At 47.6% G+C, this 27522-nt stretch overlaps 1 protein-coding gene across 1 annotated transcript; it reads left to right on the top strand.

The window, feature by feature from the left end:
- The first annotated feature begins 2850 nt into the window (after nt 1-2850).
- LOC103180181 (mucin-2-like) lies at nt 2851-25695 on the top strand. The gene is made up of 22 exons (XM_042334028.1): nt 2851-2956; nt 3148-3300; nt 3667-3834; nt 4741-4908; nt 5100-5267; nt 5790-5960; nt 6146-6313; nt 6499-6705; nt 10923-11135; nt 11182-11656; nt 11776-12014; nt 12232-12458; nt 12604-14861; nt 14903-17555; nt 17810-18180; nt 18391-19320; nt 19489-19814; nt 20555-20800; nt 21140-21252; nt 22796-23000; nt 24009-24155; nt 25390-25695. The coding sequence occupies exons 3-22, from the start codon at nt 3696-3698 to the stop codon at nt 25605-25607; spliced, it is 9642 nt and encodes a 3213-aa protein (XP_042189962.1). The 5' UTR covers nt 2851-2956; nt 3148-3300; nt 3667-3695; the 3' UTR covers nt 25608-25695.
- The last annotated feature ends 1827 nt before the right edge of the window (nt 25696-27522 follow it).

Below are 27522 nucleotides of genomic sequence, written 5' to 3'. Positions count from 1 at the left end.
ACAAATGGCCTAAAGCTATTCCTGGGTGGAATTTCTTCCCCACCCCAGGATTTATATACTAATAATATAATATATTACTATCATGATATAATAATAATTGAATTTGATATAGCACCTTATCATGTCATTGAGACTCTCAAAGCGCTTCACAGAATATACTGTAAAGTGACTTGACTGTGTATTTTGGGGGTAAAATGCGGCAGCCAATTGCACACAACAGTGTCATGGATTGAGTGACCAAATTATTTATTTATTTGTTTGTTTAATTTTTGAAGGAATTATTACCCCCAGAAAGCCATCCGCCAATCGATTAACAAGCAGGTTCCTACTTACTGCTGGGTAAACAGAGGTGTTTGGAGTAAGGGAAACTTGTCTAAGGTTTCATTCTGCCCGGGAATCAAACCCGGGTGCCCTTGCTTGTGAGGCGAGCACACTAACCACTTCGCCTTATTAGTTCAAAGTCACAATGTAGGACTTGAACCCATAACCTTATAATTCAGAGGCAAGATTGCTACCAACTGAGGCAGGCTGATATCTAAAATACATGTTGTATGGAGTAAAAATTGGTTATTCACTTCATAAATGTTTGTGGGAAACTGTCTGTGCAAAAATTGGTTGCTGCATTTGCCTATAATCCATTTGGTGGTCCACATATTAAAAATGTAAAACTTGATTCAAATTTCTTCCCTCATCCAAACACCCAGCCATCTATTTCTTCAAAAGGTAACGCGCCGTTAAGTAACACAGATGGAACAGTGACAGGAAGTATGGATCTGACAACTGTTACATCCGCAAACGTTAACAGTAAGTCCACAACACAGTCCTCTCAGACTGCAACAGATCCAAGTAGTATAGGTAAGCCAATATATAGAGGAATATTTGTGAACAGGATTGAGACTACCACCTTCAGGAATGACAAAATAACCCAGCCAGAAGGAGGATCGGGCCATTGGAATGAGCAGAGCAGACAATGGGAGCTGAGGCACTCGCTTTATCCCTCATTGCCTTTTTCTCTCTGTCATCACTGCTGAGTCAATCTTCCTTTGCCTCTTCAGAAAAGTCTTCAAAATTAAATTCTCATGTATCCTTGTTCTCATCTTCAAATCACTCCACCACCTCATCCCCACCCAACAACCCAACTCTATCGATCTGGTCTCCCTCTCCACTCAGCATCGCATCCCCCCACTCTGTCCACCCTACCATCGGTGAGTAGGCTTTCACCCCTGCTCTCTGGTACTGCATCCCGGAGTCCTTCCGACCCATCCCCTATCCCTCATCTCATTTAAGGTCGATCTCAAGGCCAAGCCCTTAAACCATACTTTTGATCATTTCTTTCACACCCAGCTCAACTGCCCAGCCTGCAGTGTTAAGCAATTTGAGGCATACATCTGATGTGAAAAGCTCTATATGAATGTAAATTATATTTATTCTATGGTAAATAATTGGAATTTGCCATAGTGACCTTCAGCCATGGGAGGACGCATGAAAGCTGTGGAGTGGAGTGATGGCACAGGCACGATGGGCCAATTGGCCTCCTTCTGTGCTGCAAAATTCTATGACTATGTATTTTGTTCACTTTTCAATGTTCACCTTGCATCATGTGTACACTGCGTATCCCTTGCCAACAGGTACTGGTCATTCAACCTTGCAAACTCCCTCGCCGCCTCTCTGCCCCGCTATTAGTGACTGAATGTTGAGCCGCTATGCCCCTACTCTCTGCAAAGTCCTCCAAAACTCCCTCTGCCTTGCACTTAATCCCTGCTTTTAAAACATACCCTCTCATTTATACCAACTCATGCTACACTATTAATTAGTGAAATAACAATACCTCACATACTAAACACTTAAAATTTAATTATCAACATCAACACTGGCCAGAAATTTACCTTGAATAATTTCTACAGTAGAACCATGGGCTACCACATTATTAACAGCTAGAAATGGTTCATTCTCATCTCTCTCTATTGGTAACAACACAAATAACAATTGGTGTAAGCACACTATCACCAGCAATTTATTAATTTAGAGTATTGAATTTACTACAGAATACTGAAAACACTTATCAATGGATATATTCACATTGGCGAAGAGAAGATTGAGGGACAATATGATTACGGTTTTTCAGATTCTGAAGGGAATAGATAATGTAGACCATAATATGCTACTTTATCTTATACTGAACCAGTAGAACCAGAGAACATAGCCTGTGAATGAAGAGGTGGTAAATTCAGAACAAATCTGCGCAAATCACTACTTCAGTGAGCAAGTAGTAACTTATGGAACAGGCTCCTTGGGGAGACAGTGGAAGTAGAAAATGTTGTTTGTTACAAGAACAAACTAGATAAGATTTCTGACAGAAAATAATATCTTGATACAGTATATCTCCAGCCTGCTTCACGCTCCCTATCTCGCCTGCCCCACCGTCCTCTTCGACCATGCCTTCAGTCACCCTTCTTCCCCCCCTACCCTCCACCCTCCCAAACCTGACCACCAGCTCGGGTCCGAAACACTGATTGTCTAGCACCTTGGGACATTGTCCCGACACTATACAAATGTAATCTTGTTGTTGTATATAGTTTGGGATATACCATGTCAAGTGACTCCCAGGGTGGTGGAAGGAGAACTAGATGGACCTTGGTCTTCTTTCGCCTAGCAAATTCTTATGTTCTTATGATATTTTTCAACACATATTATACCATCAATAAAGGAGATATCAACACCTCAACACCTACAGAAGAACCGTAGGCCGCTGCACTATTAACAGCTACAAGTAGTTCATTCTCATCTCTCTCAATAGGTACTGCACCCGTAACAGGTACTGTCTCAACGACACAAATAACTCCAGTGTCGTCAGAAGCTACGAATTCAATTGAATTCTCATCATCATCATCCCTGGCTGGTGGTCTATCTCCAGAAACATCTACAGAAAAGTTATCTGCTACCTCACTAGTAACAGGTACCCATGAATAAGTCTCACCTCCTTCAAAAGGTACGGCACCCTCAAAACGTGAGGAATATATAACATTAATAGCAACTGGCCTAAGCATGTAAAGCACAGCCAGGATTGTATCTTCAGGGACAGAGACATCTACAATAAGGCCACCAGGCACCAAAGGTCAGGTGGTTCATTCTCATCTCTTTCAATAGGTACAGCACCCACAACGGGTAATGAGTCAACAACACATTCTCCAATATCAGCAAAAACTACAAATGCACTTGAGTTATCACCATCGTTCAGAGCCAGCAGTGCACCTCCAGAGACATCTACAGAAAAGCTATCTGCCATCACACCAGTAACAGGTACACATGAATCATTCTCACCTCCTTCAACAGATACAGCGTCCTCAACAAGGTGAGGTGGCAACAATCCAAACAACAACTGGTGTGAGCACATCACCACCAGCAATTATTCTACTTACAGTATTGACCCTACCACACGAATACTGACAACACTTATCAATGGTTTCTTTCAACACATATTGCAGCATCAATAAAGGAGATTTCAGCACCTCACATACCTTCTACACTTACATGCGCTACCGTTGAATTATCACCATCAATCTCGGCTGCCAAATTATCTTCAATAACAGAGATGTCCACAGAAGAACTACGGGCCACCACAACTATTAACAGCTACTGGTGGTTCCTTCCCATCTCTCTCAACAGCTGCAGCACCTACAACAGGTACCGTCTCAATGGCACAAATGCCTCCAATGTCCTCAGAAGTGACAAAAGCAATTGAATTCTCACCATCATCCCCAGCTGGCAGTGTATCTCCAGAAACATCTCCAGAAATATCTACAGAAAAATCGTCTGCCACCGCACTAGTAACAGGTACCCATGAAACATTCTCACCTTCTTCAATAGGTACAGTGGGACACTGATGTGCGCAATTAGCTACTGCATCGTGGCCACAAAATATAAAGTCACTACACTTTACATTATATCCTGTGAAGCGCTTTTTAGAACTCTTGAGGACATGATGAGGCGCTATATCAAACGCAGTACTATTATTATTATTATTTTTACAGGACCTATTATTACAAAGTGCTATATCAAATGCAAGTATTATTATAGGACCCTCAATAAGTGAGGAGTCTATAACATAAATAAATGCCAGGTTAAGCATATCAACTACAGCCAGTATTAAATATTAAATGACATTTAAGAGACATCTACAGTAGAGCCATCTGCCACCAAAGGTACATGTAGTTCATTCTCATTTTTTTCTACAAATACAGCACCCACAACAGGTAACATGGGTATACTTCCAATGACCTGGGACGCTATAAATGCAATTGAATTATCACCATCACCCACAGCCAGCAGTGTATCTCAGAAACAGAGATATCTACAGAAAAGCTATCTGCCACCACACCAGTATCAAGTACCCATAAATCATTTTCTCCTCCTTCAACAGGTACAACACCATCAATGGTGATGGTGTGCTTATAACAGCTGGTGCAAGCACACCATCACCAGCAATTATTGTATCTACAGTATTATATCTACTACATAAATACTGACAACACTTATCAATGGCTTCTTTCAACACATTTTGCACCATAAATAAAAAAGAGATATTAACACCTCACATACCTACCACACTTACAAGCACTACAATTGAATAAACAATACCCATCCTGGCCACTAATTTATGTTCAATAAGAGATGCTTTCGGAAGAACCATGACCACACTATTAACACTTACAGGTGGTACATTGTCATCTCTCTCAACAGGTACGGCACCTACAACAGGTACTGTCTCAACAACACAAATACCTCCAATGTCCTCAATAGCTATGAATGCAATTGAATTCTCGCCATCACCATCATCCCTGACTGCCAGTGAATCTCCAGAAACAGAGATATCTACAGAAAAGCCATCTGCCACCACACCAACAACAGGTATGTGTGAGACATTCTTTCCTCCTTCAACAGATATTACAGCTCAATAAATGAGGAGTCTGTAACATTAATAACAGCTGGTCTAAGCATGTCATCCACAGTCTGTATTGTATCATCAGTGACACAAACATCTACAATAGAGCCATCTTCCAGCAAATGTATAGGTAGTCCATTCTCATCTCTTTCAACAGGTACAGCACCCACAACAGGTACTGTGTCAACAACACAAATATTTCCAATGTCCTCAATAACTACCAATGCAATAGAAAAATCACCACCAACATCATCCACAACTGGCAGCGTATCACCAAAAACAGAGACGTCTACAGACAAGCAATCTACCAACACAAAAATAACAGGTATCCAATGTTTAAGTCTCACCTCCTTCAACAGATACAGCACTCTCAATAAGTGAGAAGCTATATCATTAATAACAGCTGGCCTAAGCCTGTTATCCACAGCCATTCTATACATTCAGTGATAGACATTGACAATAGAGACGTGTGCCACCAAAGGTGCAGGTGGTTCAATCTCATCTCCTTCAACAGATATGGCACCCATAACAGGTGAAATGTCAACAATACAAATACTTCAAATGTCCTCAATAGTTATAAATACAATTAAAATATCACCATCATCCACAGCCGGTACTGTTTTTCCAGAAACAGACATCTACAGAAAAGCCATCTGCCACCACACCAATAACAGGTACACACCACCTCATAAAATTAAGCAGATTCAGCAGCCTCAATAAGTGAGGAGTCAAATAACAGCTGGACTAAGCATATCATTCACAGCCATATTAAATATTCAGTGACAGAGACATCTACAATAGGGCAACCTGGCACCAAAGGTACAGTTGTTTCATTCAGATCTTTCAGCAGGTACGGCACCTACAACGGGTATTGTGTCAACAGCACAAATACCACCAATGTCCTCAGAAACGACAAATGCAATTGGATTCTCACCATCACCATCATCCACAGCTGGCAGTGTATCTCCAGAAACTGAGACATCTACAGAAAAGCCATCTGCCACCACACCAGTAACAGGTACCCATAAATATTCTCACCTCCTTCAACGGCACCATCAAGAAGTGAGGAGTCTATAACATTAATAACAACTGGCCTGAGCATGTCATTCACAGCCATTATTGTACCTTCAGTGACTTAGACATCTATAGTGGAATTGTCTACCGCAGTAAGTACAGCTGATTCATTCTCATCTCTTTCAACAGGTACGGCACCTACAACGGGTATTGTGTCAACAGCACAAATACCACCAATGTCCTCAGAAACGACAAATGCAATTGGATTCTCACCATCACCATCATCCACAGCTAGCAGTGTATCTCCAGAAATTGAGACATCTACAGAAAAGCCATCTGCCACCACACCAGTAACAGGTACCCATAAATATTCTCACCTCCTTCAACGGCACCATCAAGAAGTGAGGAGTCTATAACATGAATAACAACTGGCCTGAGCATGTCATCCACAGCCATTATTGTACCTTCAGTGACTTAGACATCTATAGTGGAATTGTCTACCGCAGTAAGTACAGCTGATTCATTCTCATCTCTTTCAACAGGTACGGCACCCACAATGGGTATTATGTCAACAGCACAAATACTTCCAATGACCTCAGTAACTACAAATGCAATTGAAATATCACCATCACCATCACCATCATCCACAGCTGGCAGTGTATCTCCAGAAACAGAGGCATCTATGGAAAAGTCATCTGCTACCTCACCAGTAACAGATACCCCTGAATCATTCTCACCACCTTCAACAGGTACAAAACTTTCAATAGATGGGGTGGCAATAACACAAATAACATCTGGTTTAATCACATCATCAATGGAAAGTGTATTTACATTAATGTATCCCCCTACACAAACACTTATCAATGGCATCTTTCAACACATATTGCACTCAGTAAGGGAGATATCAATCAGGGAGATAATAATAATCCTTGCATTTGATATAGCGCCATATCACGTCTTTGAGATGTCTCATAAAGGTTCACAAAATATACTATAAAGCGAATTGACTGTATATTTTATCCACAAAACGCGGCAGCCAATTGCGCACAGCAATGTCCTACAAACATTTATGATGGTGGGAACACAGTTGCTGAAGGCCAAGCTTTCAACAACTGTCAATCTACCTATTTGTCCGGCTCTCTCTCTTTTTATTAAATAGTACATCAAAATTATCTCTTCATCCATGCATATGGTTTTAATCCAGGATTTGATGTCTGACAGACATTCTGTCAGGACAGCAGTGGTCCTGGAGTTGGGTGTCATCTGTATACATGTCTGCGGATGATGTCACCAAGAGGGAGCACATAGATATTCAAGAGGAGGGGACCAAAGACAGAGCTCCGAGGAATGTCTCACGAGACGTTGCGGGGGCTGGAGGAGAAACAGTTGTGGAGATGAAGTGGAGATGGTGTGAGAGGTTGGATCTGAACCATTCAAGGACAGAACCATGAAAGTTGAAGTGAGAGGAGAGATAGAAGGGAGCAGAGAGGCAACAGCATCAAAGGCAGCAGAGAGGTCAAGGGGGACGAGGAGGCAGAGGCAGCCCTGGTCCCAGATGGACAAAATGTCATTTGTCACTTTTACCAAAGCTGTTTCTTTGCTATGGGAGGCATGGAAACACGATTGGAGGGGATCATGAAGGGAGTGGTGGAAGCAGAAGGAGCGAAGCTGGGAAGTAGTAACTCATTCCAGGACCTTGGAAAGGAAACGGAGGTTGGAGATGGGATGCTAGTTGGAGAGCAGGGATTAATCCAGGGAGGTATTTTAAGAATAGGAGTGATGACAGCCATTTTTAAAGCGATGGGAACGGTGCCAGTGGACAGGGAAAGGTTTCTGATGTCTGTGAGTAGAGGAGCAAGGAGGTGGAGCTGAGAGGTAAAGAGAGGGCTAGGGCTGGGATCGAGGGAGCAGGTGGTCGGTTTCATGCGGATTATAGTGGTGGCGAGAGAGGAGTGGGAGACAGGTTCAAAGGAACGTAAGTAGGAAGCAATAGAATAGACTGAGAAGAACAAGAGGGCACAGGCTGCAGCTCAAGAGGATGGGAGATGAGAACTGGAGAAGATCACGGAGGTGAAAGGATTGTGAAAGGATTTGAGTATTAAATTTGTGGTATTTCTTCATAGATTTCTTAATTGTGAATATTACTGACTGCCAGAAACTACACACACACTAAATCAGCTCATTCCCCGAATGGGATTCCCTCATGAGGGAGTTGCGTGCGAGAAGTACTGCCAATTATCGGATGGAGTCCCATTTGGATTTCCTAATTAGGAGATCCATTAAGTCATACTACAAAATGAACTCTAATAGTTCAAATATGTATAAACACCTCAATAATGAACCACAGAACAGGGTTAATATCTGCTCCATCATGGGCTACTGCTTGCAAACATTCACTTATTATCAAATCAAACTTATCGTCCTCATCAGTGAGGACCTCCATGGTTGTGGAACGGACCGTATTAACAGGCTGAACTACCTGCTCCTATTGCTATGTTGTTTCCAATTATTTTAGTTCACCCAGGGCGCGCCTGTTCAATGAGTACACATTTGCAATGCAATTCTCCAAAGTAACAGGACAGACAGGAAATAAATCAATATTTCTTTCTCAGAAACCCCATACTGATTTTGAAACTGTAAAGCACAAATGTTTTTACCAAGCAAAAGCTTGTTAATTGGGTTTGAAGCTGAATCCATATCAGCACTTTTGACAGCATTTATTATAGCAACTTTCAGGTCTGAGTGGTAGCCCGACCTGAGAGGGAGTAAGGGAAATTGGCCAAGGACAAAATCAAAGAGATAGTTTTTTACAGCTCAGAAGGAGGCCATTTGGCCCATCAGATCTATGCTGGCGGTCTATAATAGCTACCCATTCAGTCAGACACAATGGCTTCCTTCTGTCCTGTGAGGTCCTGATTCGTGGAGTCCTGTTAGTGTTAGAGCACTTGCCTTGCAAATGAGAGGAACTGGGTTTGATTCCTGGGAAGGGTGTAACGTCAGGCAAATTTCCTTACTCCACACATCTCTGTTTACCTAACAGTAAACATAAGCCCAATTGTTAGTTGATTGGCAGATCGCTTTTCCAGGGTAATAATCCCTTTAAAAAAATGTGGTCACTCAATCCACGACTGTTTGTGGGACATTGCTTTGCACAACTGGCTGCTACGTTTCGCCCACAAAATATAGTCAATTCACTTTCCAGTATAGTCTGTGAAGCACTTTGAGAAATCTCAAAGATGTGATAAGCGCTATAGAAACATAGGAGTAGGCCAGTCAGCCCCTTGAGCCTATTCTATAAGATCATGGCCGATCTTTACCTCAAGTACAATTACCCGCCATTGCCCCGTATCTCTTAATAATAATAATTCCTTGCATTTAATACCCTGACCTAACAAATATCAAATGCAAGGATTATTATTATTCTAGATAGTTTTTAAGTGTTGATTTCTTTTTTTCTACAAGACCTATAGTTAGCAGTGAATCAACAATGGCATCAAACGGAATTAGTTTCAGTCAATCATCTATTTCAGTGGTGGCCAGATTACATCTCCCAGGTAATGGGCATGGCGGCATATACAAGCCAGGCACCACCAGAGATTGCTACATCAGAAAATGTGACATCTTCCCAGAGAAGTGATGCAATAACACATACAAGCATTGGAGAGCAGATCATCTCAAACAGAGAGTTCCCCCAAATGGCATTGCCAGCTCAGTTGAGTTCAGATCTCAGTATATTCAAGCTGTAAAGTGCTTTGTTCAGGCCGCAATAAATACTGCACACAATCAAGTCACTGCAAGTTAAAGTGTATGACGACGCTCTCGAGGCAGTGAAGAGTAGAGCAATGAGAATGACTCCCATTGTTAGAGGAATGTGCTTTTGTATGTAAATATGTATGTATCGGTGTGTGGGGTGGGGTGGGGGGGGGGGTGGGTGCATATATATGTATTTGTATTTGTTTGCGTGTGCATGTGTTGATGTATTTTCTACATGTCTGTCTGTGTGCATATTATAATAATAATAATAATCCTTGCATTTGATATAGCGCTTTTCACGTCGGGAGGACGTCCCATAATAATCTTTGCGTTTGATATCGTGCCTTATCATGTCTTCGAGACGTCTCAAAGTGCTTCACAGAATATACCGTAAAGCGGATTGACTGTTTATTTTGTGAGTGAAACGTGGCTGCCAATTGTGCACATGCATGGGCTGCATGCAGGAGTCCTCGTATCTGGGTGTGGCAGGTGTTCATTTCAAGACATTCCTCTTTGACCGCGGCTTTGGTCACCCACACACACAAACACCCCTTGGTACCCCACCCGTTCCCGAATTCAACCCCTAGTTCAAGTAGTCCTGTAGCTCAGTGGTTAGAGCACTCGCTTTGCAAGCGAGAGACCTGAGTTCAATTCCAGGCAGAGGGCGAAACCTTGGGCAAGTTTCCTTACTCCACACAGAGCCTAATAATAATCCCTACAAAAAACCCAAAACAATAATAAATTGGTCATTTTCAATCTACGACTGTTTGTGGGACATTGCTGTGCGCAATTGGCTGCCTTGTTCGCCCACAAATATACAGTCAATTCACTTTACAGTGTGTTCTGTGAAGTGCTTTGGGACGTCCTCCCGACGTGAAAAGCGCTATATCAAATGCAAGGATTATTATTATTATTATTAAGTACAGACCATCAACTGCCCAGCGCCTGAGAACATCCTCCCGATGTGAAGGGCGCTTTATAAATATAACTTGTTATTGTTTTCATCTATGAGCATGACGTACCCCTTTGAGCGAGTGAGATAATCGACCTGAATTTAGCAGATGATTATAGCTCTTATCTAGGATTTACAATACCACTGCTTTAATTTACTTCTGCTGCACGCAACAAAGCCTCAACATTACAAGAGCGTGAAAAACAAATACTTAACAAACTATCCTTTTTAAAATGCCTCGGCCTTTTATTTTTGCCTTAGATTCCACCCCTAACTCAGCAGCAGATACGTATTCAAAGACAACTGGTGAAGCTGCCTCGGGCTCTTCAGCTACTGTCGGCCACACCACTCCTGCTATCATCCAGATTGGCACGTCCACTGCACTGACTGCTCCCACTGCCAGCCCATCTAGTTCCACCATAACCACCCAAAACATTACCCCTGCTAACACCTTGGCCATCAGCGACATTACTGGTAACACTGGTAGTAATACCCCTAGCATTAGTAGCTCTGTCCTGAGTATTAATACCAATATTGCCACCACTCAGCTCAATACACCCCGTGACTCCACCCCTGAGACCAAACCCACCCCTGAGACCACTGCAAATACCACTCCTTCCATCACCCCCACCACCATGTTCACCACCCCCAACACCCCCGACACCACCCGGAACAGCAGCCCCAACAGTACCCCCAATACCCCTGACACCACCTCCAACAACACCCCTGACACAACCACCCCAGACACCACTCCCGGCACCACTATCCCCGGCACCACTAGCCCCGGCACCACTAGCCCCACCATCACCCCCGACACCACCCCTACCATTGCCCCCGGCACCAACCCCAATACCACCCCGGACACCACTAGCCCTGACATCACTAACCCAGACACCACCCCTACCATCACCCTCGACAACAACCCCAAAACTACCACCGACACCACATCCACTGCACTGGCTGCTCCCACGGACAGCACATACAGTTCCACCATAATTACCCCCAGCACCATCCCCGACACGACTACCCCCGACACCACCCCAACCATTACCCCCGACACCAGCTCCGACACCACTATCCCCGACACCACCCCCACCATCACCCCCAATACCAGCCCCGACACCACCCCCACCATTACCCCCGACACCAGCTCCGACACCACTATGCCCGACACCACCACCACCATCACCCCCAATACCAGCCCCGACACCAGCCCCGACAGTACCCCAGACACCACATCCACTGCACTGACAGCTCTCACTGCCAGCCCATCTAGATCCACCAGAACCACCCAAAACATCAACTCTGCTGCGATCACCAATGCTAACGCCATGGTCATCAGTGGCATTACTGGTAACACTGATAGTAATATCCCTGAGACCAACCCCACCCCTGAGACCACAGCAAACACTACTCCATCCATCACCCCCACTACCATGTTCAGCACCTCTGACACCCCCAACACCACCCCGAACATCACCCCCGACACCAACACCACCGACACCACTTCCGGCACCACCCCCGAGACCACTACATCCGACACCAACCCCACTATCACTCCTGACACCAGCCCCACCAACAACACCAGCTACAGCACCAACACCGTCACCAATGCTTACACAACTACCCCCGACAACACCCCCGACACCACTACACTCGACACCAACACCACCACCCCCACCACAATCCCAGACACCACCGCCGACATCACCCCCGGCACCACCGCTGACACCAACCCCAGCACTACCCCTACCACCACCGACCACAACCCCGACGCCACCACTGACACCACTACCCGCGACACTACTATCCCCGACACCACATCTACCACTACCACCAACACCACCACCACCCCCGACACCACTATCCCCGAAACTACTACCCCTGACACCACTAACACCAACACCACCGCCGACATCACCCCCACCAACACCACCCCCAGCACTACCCACACACCACTCCCAACTCCATCACAACCTCCAGCACTACCCCTACCACCACCACCACCACGGACACTAACCATGAACCCACCACTGACACCATTACCCCCGACACCACCTCGACCACCACCCCCAACACCACCCCGAACAGCACCCCCGACACCACCACCACCGACACCACCCCGACCATCACTCCTGACACCAGCCCCACTATCAACACCAGCTCCAGCACCAACACTGTCACCAATGCTGACACATCTAGCCCCGACAACACCCCCGACACCACTGCACTCGACACGAAAACCACCACCACCAACACCACCATCCCAGACACCACCGCCAACATCACCCCCGACATCACTGCTGACACCACCCCCAGCACTACCCCTATCACCACCACCGACAACAACCCCGACGACACCACTGACACCACTACCCGCGACACTACTACCTCCGACACCACATCTACCACTACCACCACCCCCAACACCATCCCCGACACCACTAACCCCGAAACCACTAAGCCCGACACAACCGCCGACATCAACCCCACCAACACTATCCCCAGCACTACTCACACCATCACTCCCAACACCATCACAACCTCCAGCACTAACCCTACCACCACCACGGACACCAACCCTGACCCCACCACTGACACCGTAACCCCCGATACTACCTCTACCACCACCCCCAACACCACCCCAAACAGCACGCCCGACACCACCACCACCGACACCACCCCTACCATCACTCTAGACACCAGCTCCAGCACCAACACTGTCATCAATGCTAACACAACTACCCCCAACAGCATCCCCGACACCACTACACTCGACACCAACCCTACCATCACTCTTGACACCAACTCCAGCACCAACACTGTCATCAATGCTGACACAACTACCCCCAACAGCATCCCCGACACCACTACACTCGACACCAACATCTCCACCACCATTCCAGACACCACGGCCGACATCACCCCCAACACCACCGCTGACACCACACCCAGCACTACCCCTACCACCACCACCGACAATAACCCTGACGCCACCACTGACACCACTACCCCTGACACTACTACCCCTGACACCACATCTACCACTACCACCACCCCCGACACCACTACCCCCGACACCACAAACCCCAACACCAACCCCACCACCACCGCCGACATCATCCCCACCAACACCACCCCCAGCACTACCCACACCACTACTCCCAACACCATCACAACCTCCAGCTCTACCCTTACCACCACCACGGACACCAAACCTGACCCCACCACTGACACCAACACCCCCGACACCACCCCGAACAGTACCCCCGATACCACCACCACCGACACCAACTCCGGCACCAACCCCGACACCACTACCCCCGACCCCAACCATACCACCACCACCGAAACCAACCCCGACCCCACCACTGACACCACTACCCCTGACACCACCTCTACCACCACCACCACCATCCCCGACATCAGCCCTGACAACACCACACCCGACACCACCCCCACCATCACTACTGACACCAGCTCTGACACAACTACACACGACACCACCCCCACTATCACTCCTGACACCAGCCCTACCATCAACACCAGCTCCAGCACCAACATCGTCACCAATGCTGGCACAACTAACCCCGACAACACCCCCGACACCACTACACTCGACACCAACACCACCACCCCCACCACCATTCCAGACACCACGGCCGACATCACCCCCAACACCACCGCTGACACCACCCCCAGCACTACCCCTACCACCACCACCGACAACAACCCCGACGCCACCACTGACACCACTACCCGCGACACTACTACCTCCGACACCACATTTACCACTACCACCACCCCCAACACCACCCCCGACACCACTAACCCCGACACCACTAAGCCCGACACAACCGCCGACATCAACCCCACCAACACCATCCCCAGCACTACTCACACCATCACTCCCAACACCATCACAACCTCCAGCACTAACCCTACCACCACCATGGACACCAACCCTGACCCCACCACTGACACCGTAACCCCCGATACTACCTCTACCACCACCCCCAACACCACCCCAAACAGCACTCCCGACACCACCACCACCGACACCACCCCTACCATCACTCTAGACACCAGCTCCAGCACCAACACTGTCATCAATGCTGACACAACTACCCCCAACAACACCCCGACACCACTACACTCGACACCAACACCAACACCCCCACCACCATTCCAGACACCACGGCCGACATCACCCCCAACACCACCGCTGACACCACACCCAGCACTACCCCTACCACCACCACCGACAATAACCCCGACGCCACCACTGACACCACTACCCCTGTCATTACTACCCCTGACACCACATCTACCACTACCACCACCCCCGACACCACTACCCCCGACACCACTACCCCCGACACCAACCCCACCACCACCGCCGACATCATCCCCACCAACACCACCCCCAGCACTACCCACACCACTACACCCAACACCATCACAACCTCCAGCTCTACCCTTACCACCAACACGGACACCAACCCTGAACCCACCACTGACACCAACACCCCCGACACCACCCTGAACAGTACCCCCGATACCACCACCACCGATACCAACTCCGGCACCACACCCGACATCACTACCCCTGACCCCAACCATACCACCACCACCGAAACCAACCCCGACGCCACCACTGACACCACTACCCCTGACACCACCTCTACCACCACCACCACCACCCCCGACATCAGCCCTGACAACACCACACCCGACACCACCCCCACCATCACCACTGACACCAGCTCTGACACAACTACACACGACACCACCCCCACTATCACTCCTGACACCAGCCCTACCATCAACACCAGCTCCAGCACCAACACCGTCACCAATGCTGGCACAACTATCCCCGACAACACCCCCGAAACCACTGCACTCAACATCAACACCACCACCATCCCAGACACCACCGCCGACATCACCCCCGACACCACCGCTGATACCACCCCCAGCACTACCCCTACTACCACTACTGACACTACTATCCCTGACATCACATCTACCATTACCACTACCCCCAACACCACCCCAAACACCACCACCAGCCCCAACACCACCCCAAACAGCACGCCCGACACCACCACCACCGACACCACCCCTACCATCACTCTTGACACCAGCTCCAGCACCAACACTGTCATCAATGCTGACACAACTACCCCCAACAACACCCCCGACACCACTACACTCGACACCAACACCACCACCCCCACCACCATCCCAGACACCACGGCCGACATCACCCCCAACACCACCGCTGACACCAACCCCAGCACTACCCCTACCACCACCACCGACAACAACCCCGACGCCACCACTGACACCGCTACCCGCGACACTACTACCTCCGACACCACATATACCACTACCACCACCCCCAACACCACCCCCGACACCACTAACCCCGACACCACTAAGCCCGACACAACCGCCGACATCAACCCCACCAACACTATCCCCAGCACTACTCACACCATCACTCCCAACACCATGACAACCTCCAGCACTAACCCTACCACCACCACGGACACCAACCCTGACCCCACCATTGACACCGTAACCCCCGATACTACCTCTACCACCACACCCAACACCACCCCAAACAGCACGCCTGACACCACCACCACCGACACCACCCCTACCATCACTCTAGACACCAGCTCCAGCACCAACACTGTCATCAATGCTGACACAACTACCCCCAACAACACCCCCGACACCACTACACTCGACACCAACACCAGCACCCCCACCACCATTCCAGACACCACGGCCGACATCACCCCCAACACCACCGCTGACACCACACCCAGCACTACCCCTACCACCACCACCGACAATAACCCCGACGCCACCACTGACACCACTAGCCCTGACACTACTACCCCTGACACCACATCTACCACTACCACCACCCCCGACACCACTACCCCCGACACCACAAACCCCGACACCAACCCCACCACCACCGCCGACATCATCCCCACCAACACCACCCCCAGCACTACCCACACCACTACTCCCAACACCATCACAACCTCCAGCTCTACCCTTACCACCACCACGGACACCAACCCTGACCCCACCACTGACACCAACACCCCCGACACCACCCCGAACAGTACCCCCGATACCACCACCACCGACACCAACTCCGGCACCACCCCCGACACCACTACCCCCGACCCCAACCATACCACCACCACCGAAACCAACCCCGACCCCACCACTGACACCACTACCCCTGACACCACCTCTACCACCACCACCACCACCCCCGACATCAGCCCTGACAACACCACACCCGACACCACCCCCACCATCACCACTGACACCAGCTCTGACACAACTACACACGACACCACCCCCACTATCACTCCTGACACCAGCCCTACCATCAACACCAGCTCCAGCACCAACACCGTCACCAATGCTGGCACAACTACCCCCGACAACACCCCCGAAACCACTGCACTCAATACCAACACCACCACCTCCACCACCATCCCAGACACCACCGCCGACATCACCCCCGACACCACCCCCAGCACTACCCCTACTACCACTACCGACACTACTACCCCTGACATCACATCTACCACTACTCCCAACACCACCCCCAACACCACCACCAGCCCCGATACCACCCCCAACACCACTACCCCCGACACCAACCCCACCACCACCGCCAACATCACCCCTGACATCACTGCCAACACCACCCCCAGCACTACCCACACCACCACCCCCGATGCCAACCCTGTCATAACCCCCAGCACTACCCTTATCACCACCAACCCCGACACCACCACTGACACCACTACCCCCGAAATCACCCCCGACACTACCCCTGACACCGCCCCGACTGTCACTCCTGACACCAGCCCAACCACCACCCTCAACACCACCCCTGACAATACTATCCCCCACACCATCTCCACCATCATTCCTGGTACCACCCCCACCAACACCCCCACTACCATCCCCAGCACCAGCCCAGACACCATCTCCAGCACCAACGCTGATACTACTACCCCTGACAGCACCCCCGACACCACCACCCCAGACACCACAAACGCTGGCATTACCCCCGACACCACTACCTCCAACACCAACCCCAGCACTACCCACACCACCACCCCCGACACCACCCCGACACCACCACTACCCACACCACCACCCCCGACACCACCACCCCTGATACCACCACTCCCGACATCACCTCTACCCCCACCACCACCACCACACCTGACACCACCCCCAGCAACAATCCTACGACCACCCCCGACATCACCCCCGACACTACCGCCAACAACACCCCCAGCACAACCCACACCACCACCCCCGACACCAAACCCGTCACAAAGCCCAGCACTACCCCTACCACCACCCCCGAAACCAACCCTGTTACAACCCCCAGCACTACCCCTACCACCACCACCGACACCAACCCTGACATCACCACTGGCACCATTACCCCCGACACCACCTCGTTCACCACCACCATCCCTGACATCAGCCCTGACACAACCCCCAGCTCTACCCCGACCGCCATTCCCAACACCACTACCCCTGACACCACCTCTACCACAACCACCACACCCGACATCACTCCCACCATCACTCCTGACACCACCCCCACCATCACTACTGATACCACCCCCACCATCACTACTGACACCACCCCCACCACCACCCCCAGCAGCAGCCCAGATACAATTTCCAGCACCAACTACACCACTACCCCCAACAACATCCCCGACACCACTACCCCTGACAACACGCCCAACAACACGACCACCGACACCAACCACAGCCCCCCCACTACCACCCCAGACACCACCGCCGACACCACCCCCAGCACTAACCCTACCTCCACCACCAACACCAACCCCGACATCACCACTGACACCATTACCCCCAACACCACCTCTACCACCACCAACACCACCATTGACACCACCCCTGACACCACCTCTGACACCACTACCCCCAACACCACTCCCAATACCACTACCCCCAACACCACTACTGACACGACTACCTCCAACACCACCTCTACCACCACCACCCCCGACACCACCTCCGACACCACCTCTGACACCACTACCCCCAATGCCAGCCCCAACACCACTACCCCCAACACCACTACTGACACGACTACCCCCGACACCACCTCTACCACCAACACCATCCCCGACACCACCTCTGACACTACTACCCCAAACACCACTACTGACACCACTATTCCCGACACCACCTCTACCACCACCCCCGAAGCCACCCCCATCACCATCCCCACTTCCAGCACCACCTCCAGCTCCAGCACCACCCCCAACACCACCCCCAGCCCCAGCACAACCCCCAGGCCCAGCACCAGCCCCAGGCCCAGCACCAGCCCCAGGCCCAGCACCAGCCCCAGGCCCAGCACCAGCCCCATCCCCAATACCAGCCCCATCCCCAATACCAGCCCCATCCCCAGCACCAGCCCCAGGCCCAGCACCAGCCCCAGGCCCAGCACCAGCCCCAGGCCCAGCACCAGGCCCAGGCCCAGCACCAGCCCCAGGCCCAGCACCAGCCCCAGGTCCAGCACCAGCCCCAGGACCAGCCCCAGGCCCAACACCAGCCCCAGGCCCAGCACCAGCCCCAGGCCCAGCACCAGCCCCATCCCCAACACCAGCCCCATCCCCAACACCAGCCCCATCCCCAACACCAGCCCCATCCCCAGCCCCAGCCCCATCCCCAGCCCCAGCCCCATCCCCAGCCCCAGCACCAGCACCAGACCCAGCACCAGCACCAGACCCAGCACCAGCACCAGACCCAGCACCAGACCCAGCACCACCACCAGACCCAGCACCACCACCAGACCCAGCCCCATCACTAGCCCCAGGACCAGCCCCAGGACCACCTCCATCCCCAGCACTACCCCCAGCCCTATCCCTAGCACCATTCCCACTCCCATTACCATCAAACCCACCACCACCCACAGTACTACTACCCCCACCACCATCCTGAAGACCACCCCTAAAACTACCCCCAACACTACCTCCAAGACAACCCCGAAAACTGCCCCCAACACCACGACCCTCACCACAACCACAACCACAGTCAATAACGGACCCTGTGGTAAGTAACTGGATATAATTGTTTTCAGTAACTAATGACTTTGCCACAATCTACTGAATTTAATAAGATGTCATGCAAGATTCACACAATGGTTGTTAGAAAGTATTAAATCAAAATGCAAAGAAAAGATGATTGTTCCCCCAATAATCTTTGGGTGGTGCTGAACATATCAGGAGTGTGTCTTGGGTGAAAAATACAGTACTGTATGTGATAACTAGCCCAGTGAAGTGCCATCTTCTTTCATCCCCTGATGCGCTGAGGTTTTGTCTAGTTAAATCAGCAATTACCTCCAACACACACTCTGCGGTCCCAAGCCTTGGCTCTTGCCAAGCTGCTTTCCTTAATTAAGTAAAAAGAGTGTGTCCCTCCAGGCAGAGAGTTTGCATTCCATTCCAGGCAAAGGGGAAATTTCCATATGTAGATGGTGTGCAATATGCAGAAATCTCTGGTTTGGATTCTCTTGAAGATGCTGATGGGTTTCCCCATGTGTCAGACACCCAGCTGGCCCCCAACCAAACCCACCATGCACCCTCCCAAAAAAATCCCTTTCCACACACAGCAAAGCACATTCTGTCTTGTAACAACTCTCTGTGTGAAAGCAATCTGCTAACCCCTGACGCTTCCCATTAAAAGTTGAGATCAGTGACTGATTGGGAAATCAGTTCTGAAGTGTTACATATTCATGTCTATGTTCTTGCCTTTTTTTTAACTTTAACCTCACCCCTCTCGCTCTCTTTCAGTTGAATTAATCTTAGTTCCAAAGATTGATGCGGTGACTGGCACCAGTGTAACAGTCTCCTGGGAGGCTACTCATGGAGCTCGTGAATCCCCTTATCAGGTCTCAATCAGTGTCAAACAAGATGTTATTAAAACGAATGAGACAGTAGTGAAGTTCACAGATCTGAGTCCTGATGTTTTCTACAACATTACCATAGAGGTGACATCTTGCAGTAAAAGGATAAGTAAAAGGCTTGGCATCAGGACAGGTAATTATCCAACGGTAACAATCACTTACAACTTATCCCGTACCTTTCAGATCTAGCAAATGTCATAAAAGGCTTCAAACTGGGATTAACCCCCAAAAGCCTTATGTTTAATCACTAAAGCGCACAATTTACATTTAAATAATAATAAATTGTCCATATTATACAATACATTTCATGCTGGGAGGACATCTCAAAGCGCTTACAGGATTTCACAGTGAAGAGTTGTAGCTGTATTTTGTAGGCGAATGTGACAACTAATTGGCACACAGCAACGTCCTACACACAGGCATGAAGTGAATGATTTTAACTTGCGTTTTTAACTCTTCGTTTTGTACAAAGATGCCAGAGTGTTGACGGGGTTCACAAGAATTACAAGTGAGACTTACACAAGTGCCTATGCAGATAAATCCAGTCCAGAATATAGGAAATTTGAGATAAAATTCACTGATGCTGTAAGTTACTCCGTGTTTTCTTTCTCCGGATGCTTCTCTTCCGTAAAATGAATTATAAGATAAAGTTATAAATATTATTGTGTCAACCTCCAATTGTGCAATGCTTCCCCCACAGCGCATTCATGTATTAGCCTAGACTGTGGGCTCAAGGTCCCGATGCGGGGTTTGAACCCACAACCTTCTGACTCACATGCAAGAATGCCACCGACAAACATCTGATACCTAATTAGCATTAGATTAAAGTAATGCCAGCATTAAGTGACAACTGCACTGTGTATACACTGTGCTGTATAAATGTAAATTGTTGCTCTTATCTTGTTAAGTCTGCTTGCCAAAGCTTTGATACGCAGAGAGGTTTTCCATGGCAAGCAGTAGGAGACTAGGCAGACAGTGTTTGCAGTGGCAAGTTTGGCTGATTAAAAATCATTAGTTACCCCAAACACGTGCTCTGGATTCCCCCGAACCTTGACTCTCATCGACCTGCTTTCAGAATGTGTTTCCAAGATTATCAGAATAGTTCAGATCAAGAAGGCCCTTCAGTCTCATTCCTCCAGAATCCCCACTTGCTGTCCCTCTGTCAAGGCACCAAACTACTTTTAAATGAATCTAAAGTCCTGAGCTTAACCACCTTCCTAGTAATAGTTTTCCAGTCATTAATTAAAGAAAAACTTCCTAGTGTCTATCCTGAATTTGCCCTTTGTAGTTCTTAACCTATTTCCTTTTATTCTGCTGTCTCAGTGTATTCTAAAGCACTGTTCTGGGTTTACTTTTGTCAATCCCCTTTAAAATGTAATGCACCCATTCGGAAATTCCCAAGTGCAGGTGGCATGGTAGGTGTAAGGTCGTTCACAAACACACAGTCGCTACACTTTACAGTATATCCTGCGAAGCACTTTGAGACGTATCGAAGACGCAATAAGGCGCTATATCAAATGCAAATGCAGGGATTACGTTTTCGGAATTCTCAGTAGGATTTGCACACTCTTAACCAGAGCAATGGGTTGCTGTGTGGGTCAGACACTCTCTCGCCCACCCCCACCCCCCAAAAAAAAGAAAGTGCTATGATGCCCGTCTGGGACATTAAAGATCTCATTATACTACTGGAAAAGAGAATGGAGTTCCTCCAAGTGTCCTAACCAACAAATCCCTCAGAAAAAATGATTATTTACTTCATGGCCACACATAGGCCCTTGCTGTCTAATACAGGTATTATATTTTAATAAACATTACTGTATATAATACTGTGTAATGTTGCAATACGGCTGCTTCGTTTGCCTACAGATACCATCTCTGCAATTGACAGCAATTACCTTTGAAGCACTTTTGAGGTGTTTTGGCATATAAAGGCGTTGCATTGAATGCGAGGATTGTTATTGTAACTTGCCAAAATAGCAACTCGATAAATGAATCATTAGATTGTGTAATTTAGGAATACTATTTTTTTCGATACTTTTAAGCATGGTGATGGATTTCCACACCTGGGAAAAAAAACCTTGATCCATCCAAATTATATTATTGTGTGTATTTTTTTTGCTCGTTTCAGATCATAATGGAACTTCCTCCAAACTTACAGAAACTAAACATGACTGGAAGTTTGACAATCGTAATATTTCTAATCACATCAGGGAGCGTGAACGTTTCATTTGATATTGCGTATCCAGAAAACATGAACCTCACTGATGAAGCTGTCAAAATATTATTTGCAGATGCTTTGTTGAAAACTCCGGTCTTTAACTTAACCATACATGGTAAGAAATGTCCTAATGAAGAGGAAAGTAAAGAGAAACTTGCATTGTGGATATGCTCTTATGTCTTAGAGTCCTTCACACCTTGGTCTGTCAAGTGTTGTTGGCAGGCAAACACAGCAATTGGTCCACAAACAGCCAAGGACCCATTTAAAAAGCAGCGTAATATTATGCTGGGAGGACAGTAGGCTTGGTGTTCTGGATGGATGAGATCAGATGGGACCAAGGGCCTTCTTCATCCGAACCGATCTTGAGATCTTGTGAAGAGCAGCACCTTTGATAATGCAGTGTTCTCTTCCCTACCCCCAACATCCTCCACCCCCTTCCCCCGACACTACTATGGAGCAGCACCAGCCTATTCTGAATTTTGCTGCAGAAGCAGTAATTCTGGCCACCACAATAAATCGTTCATTCATCTATCACGCTATGAGATTAGATTGGCCGAAGGGTCTTGTGATCTTGAGCGACGCGGCTAATTCAGCTGCAAGATTATTAGTCAGCTCCTCTTTATCGAATGGGTATACTGGGATCCGTAACATTCACCCAAGAACAGGCAGACAGGGTGGCAGATGGGCATCTTTTCCGAAGGGCAACGTTTCCGAAAACACAGCTGTGCATCAGAACGCCGCAGTGTGGGTCTTGAATTCACAACCTCAGGGAATAGAAGGGTATGGGAGGGAGTAAGAAACGAGTGGAATATAACTGCCAACACGTACTAGTTTGGCCGAATGGCCAGTTTCTGTGCTGTAGAATCTATGTAAATCTATGTAAAGCTACCACCCCAGAAGCGACAGCGCTACCTCCTGAGCCAGACTGACTCCAAAAAGTGTCATAGATTATACATATTATAAATCCATCCCAGCTCAATACAACTAAAATTCTCCTTGATGTTCGAATAATAGTTGGCGCTGGAAAAATCTATTGTTCAGCAGTTAACATCGGATTCCTGTCAGCGCTTAAGGTTTGGTGGTCTGCTCTGGGCTTTTCTTTACCTATCGGTGTGTTTTTCAGACATTACAGGAAGAAACAGTTGCATGAGAAAGTTGGACGACTGTTCAGAAAATGCAAACTGCGCAGCGAACAATACAGTTTACACTTGCCAGTGCAAACCTGGATTTGAAGACACAAGTCCCAACAGGCCTGGAAGGATATGCCTAGGTACAATGTTTCACTAAACTTTAAACAGGGGGCAAAACCAGAAGTCGCTGGGAATACTCAGCAGGTCAGGTAGCATCTATGGAGAAAGGAAAGTGAGTCACTTGCAAGTGAGTCAGAGTTTTGACTCACTCTCTGCTCTCCATAGATGCTGCCTGACCTACTGAGTGTTCCCCGTGACTTCTGTTTTTGTTTCAGATTTCCAGCATCTGCAGTATTTTGCATTTTGTTTAAACAGGGGGCCTTGGGTAACTAAGAGAAAGAAAAATCCTTACATTTGTTATAGCCCCTTGAAAGGTGATGTACCAAAGGAAGTCCGAAGCACTTCACAGGATATACTGTAAACTGTAGTGACTGTGGTTATATTGTAGGCAAATACAATTTTGCACACAACAATGTCCCACAAATATCCATGAAGTGAATGACCAGAAGTCCAATGCTCACAAACCAAAATAGGTTAGATGCCCCATCTAGGGGCAAAAGATTACAATAATACTGACGTGACCTCATGTCAAGGAAGAATTCTCAAAAAGATAGGCAGAAATTCCACTTGGGTCTAGACTTTGACTTTATGCTTAGTATTTTAGAGGGTGCTTACTTTGAGCAATTCTTAAATTTGGTCTTGGTGATGAAGCTGTTTTTTTTTCTTTAGCTTCTTTTGTGCCTCCGAAAATTAAAGACCGGATTTTAGAATTGTCCACAGTTTGCACGGTCCAAAACTCCTGAGGGAGTCGGAAATTCTGAAGAGGCATTTTCCACTTCCTGGAAAAAGAAGGCGGCCTAGAGGTTATTTAATGCCAGGGTAAACTAATGAATCACCAAAACGCCGGGTTTGAGCGTCCACAAATCTTACCCCTATGTATCTATTGATCATTCCAAATCAGGTCCAAATCCCTGACTGTCCAGCACCTTGGGACATTCTCCCAACGTGAAAGGCACTTTACAAATGTAATTTTGTATTGTATTGTATTCACTTTGTCAATCTGACTTTAAATCCTACTTAAAAATCTACCTTTTCAACTGGGTTTATGGTCATCTTCTCCCCACCCCTCCCACCACCCCGCTTCCTCTTGCTCGGTGTCAAACCCCACCATCGTACAACGCTCTGAGTTGTTACCCTATTTGAATAAATGCAAGTTGTTATTCTTTATCTGAATCCTTCTCTTTCAATCCTTTAATTAATTGTGTATTGTGATTGCGATCATGCTAAGAACTCTCTCTCTCTCCTTTTTTATAGCAGCTCCAAACATCCCAACAACCGAACCCCCGACCCGGCCCACAGATGACACAGAATGGAAAGTGGCTGTGATAGTTCTGGGTGTTTTATTGGGTGTTGCAATTTTAATTACTTTGGCAACGCTCACAGCAGTCATGTGTATTCCTCGAAGAAGTAGGCAGTACCAAGTTAACACCAAATTGCCAATATTACAGAAATTTAATTATTTTAACATATGATATATGTTCCTCTTTCAACCCTTGATGCAGATGCGCTTTTTTTGTACAATTCTTTGTTGCTCTTAAGATATCAAAGCTCTACAAATTCCGCAGAAAAATTAAAATCTAATTTATTAGTATTTTGTATATAAATATATAATATATATTATGCTATATATATTATATATAGCACATATATGTTATATATATATGCATGTGTGTGTGTAGTCAGTTGATGTTATTGCACATTGTTGCTAATGTCAGTGAAGTATCAGCGGCCTTCTGATTCGCACTCTCCCTCACCTCATTGAAGGTCCCTCTCAAGACCTTACTTTCAGTCACCTTTTCCCTTCCCATCCCTAATTTGACCCCCACCCCAGCTCGGATGCCCAGCCAATACTATTAAGTACTGTTGTGGGCAATTCCTGACATGAAAGACGCTGTATAAATTTAATTATGGATTGCATTGCTCACTTTACATCTTTCCTCACCAGTCGTTTGCCTCTGCGAAGGTTCAGTAAGCAGAATTCAGCATCACTGAGCAGCATTGAGCTGCATCAATGCTTTCAGCACATTGAGCAAAGGGAGCCCACTCCACACTGACTCTTTTTTTTCTTTGCATGGCGCTTCAATGTTCGTTTGTTCCTTGTGGCAATTGTGCACAAAGAGTCATCATGTCTTGGCTGTTTGTTGGGATGTTGCCATGCACAAACTGGCTGCCTCGTTTGCCCACAAATTACATAGTCACAATAATTTATGGTTAAAGCAAAGTTAAAACGCTTTGAGACGTCCTTACAACATGAAAGGCATGATATAAAATGCAAGGATTGTTATTATTATTTATATTGGAATATAAACGTCCAAGCGGGATCAAGTTATGGGGAAACATATCTGATTTACAAGCACTGCAGCACTTTGATTTGTTATTTGCCCTTTATTGTATATTTTGGCAGGAACTAAGGAATCTGACACATTTTTCTACTGATTTTTCTTACACTGTATTTTTTCAGATATGCAAATGTGTTACATATTATACATTTAATATATTTCTCTGGTGGATGCCAAAAAATATTGTCTACAAATAAAACTATCTACATTACTGTCTACAAATAAAACTGTGTGTCATGTACTTTCTTTGGAGCTATTTGTATGGTTATTACTGTACGACATGTGACTCTCAACTCTCTGTACATCCCGAGCCTTAAATCCTGCTTCGCTAACCATTTTTTTTACACCTCTGACAATCCTGGGCAGGAATACACTTAATATCTCATAGCTCAGCTTTCCCTGATGCCTCCAAGCTTTCCCCCTTTCTTCCCCCATTATAAATTTCTTTTTGATCTCTATTTTTCCCTTGCTAGGGCCAGAGATTCTTGCCACTCAGCTCCCTGTTAACCCTTCAAACCAAAGCCCATTGAGTAGGATAGTCTTTGCTGAACAAGCAGCAAGAATCTTGCCAGACAGTGCTCAGAATGACAAGCCATGCAGGTTTACCGAGCTGAACTTCAGCATTACCCCAGTGCACGCTCTGAAATAACCCATGCCTTGACTATCACCAACCTGCACCTAAAACTCTCTGGAATTAGGGAAGCAGGGGTGTGTCCTTCTGAGAAGAATACACATTCCATTCTAGGCACAGGGAAATTTCCACATAATTATGTGTAGCATAATTATCAGTCTGATTTGGATATGCTTAACCATGGTGATGGGTTTCCACATGTGTCAGAATCATGGCTGACCAAAGATAAAAGGCCTAATGAGTAGCAGGTTGCCAGCTCAGTCTCCCAACATGAAAGGCACATTGTTCTCAACTAAAATAAAATTCAAGTTTTACCTGGGAAACAAAAACATATCTCGGATCATTCCCAGGTCACCAAACACAAATTAGAATTAACCTGACTCAGGCAAGTATTTGCTTTCACTTTCATCACGTTGC

This window comes from Callorhinchus milii, unplaced genomic scaffold (genome assembly GCF_018977255.1).
Source record: "Callorhinchus milii isolate IMCB2004 unplaced genomic scaffold, IMCB_Cmil_1.0 Scaffold4, whole genome shotgun sequence".
NCBI lineage: Eukaryota > Metazoa > Chordata > Chondrichthyes > Chimaeriformes > Callorhinchidae > Callorhinchus > Callorhinchus milii.
Note: the sequence above shows the minus strand (reverse complement) of the source record. Positions and strands in the feature narration are given on the sequence as shown.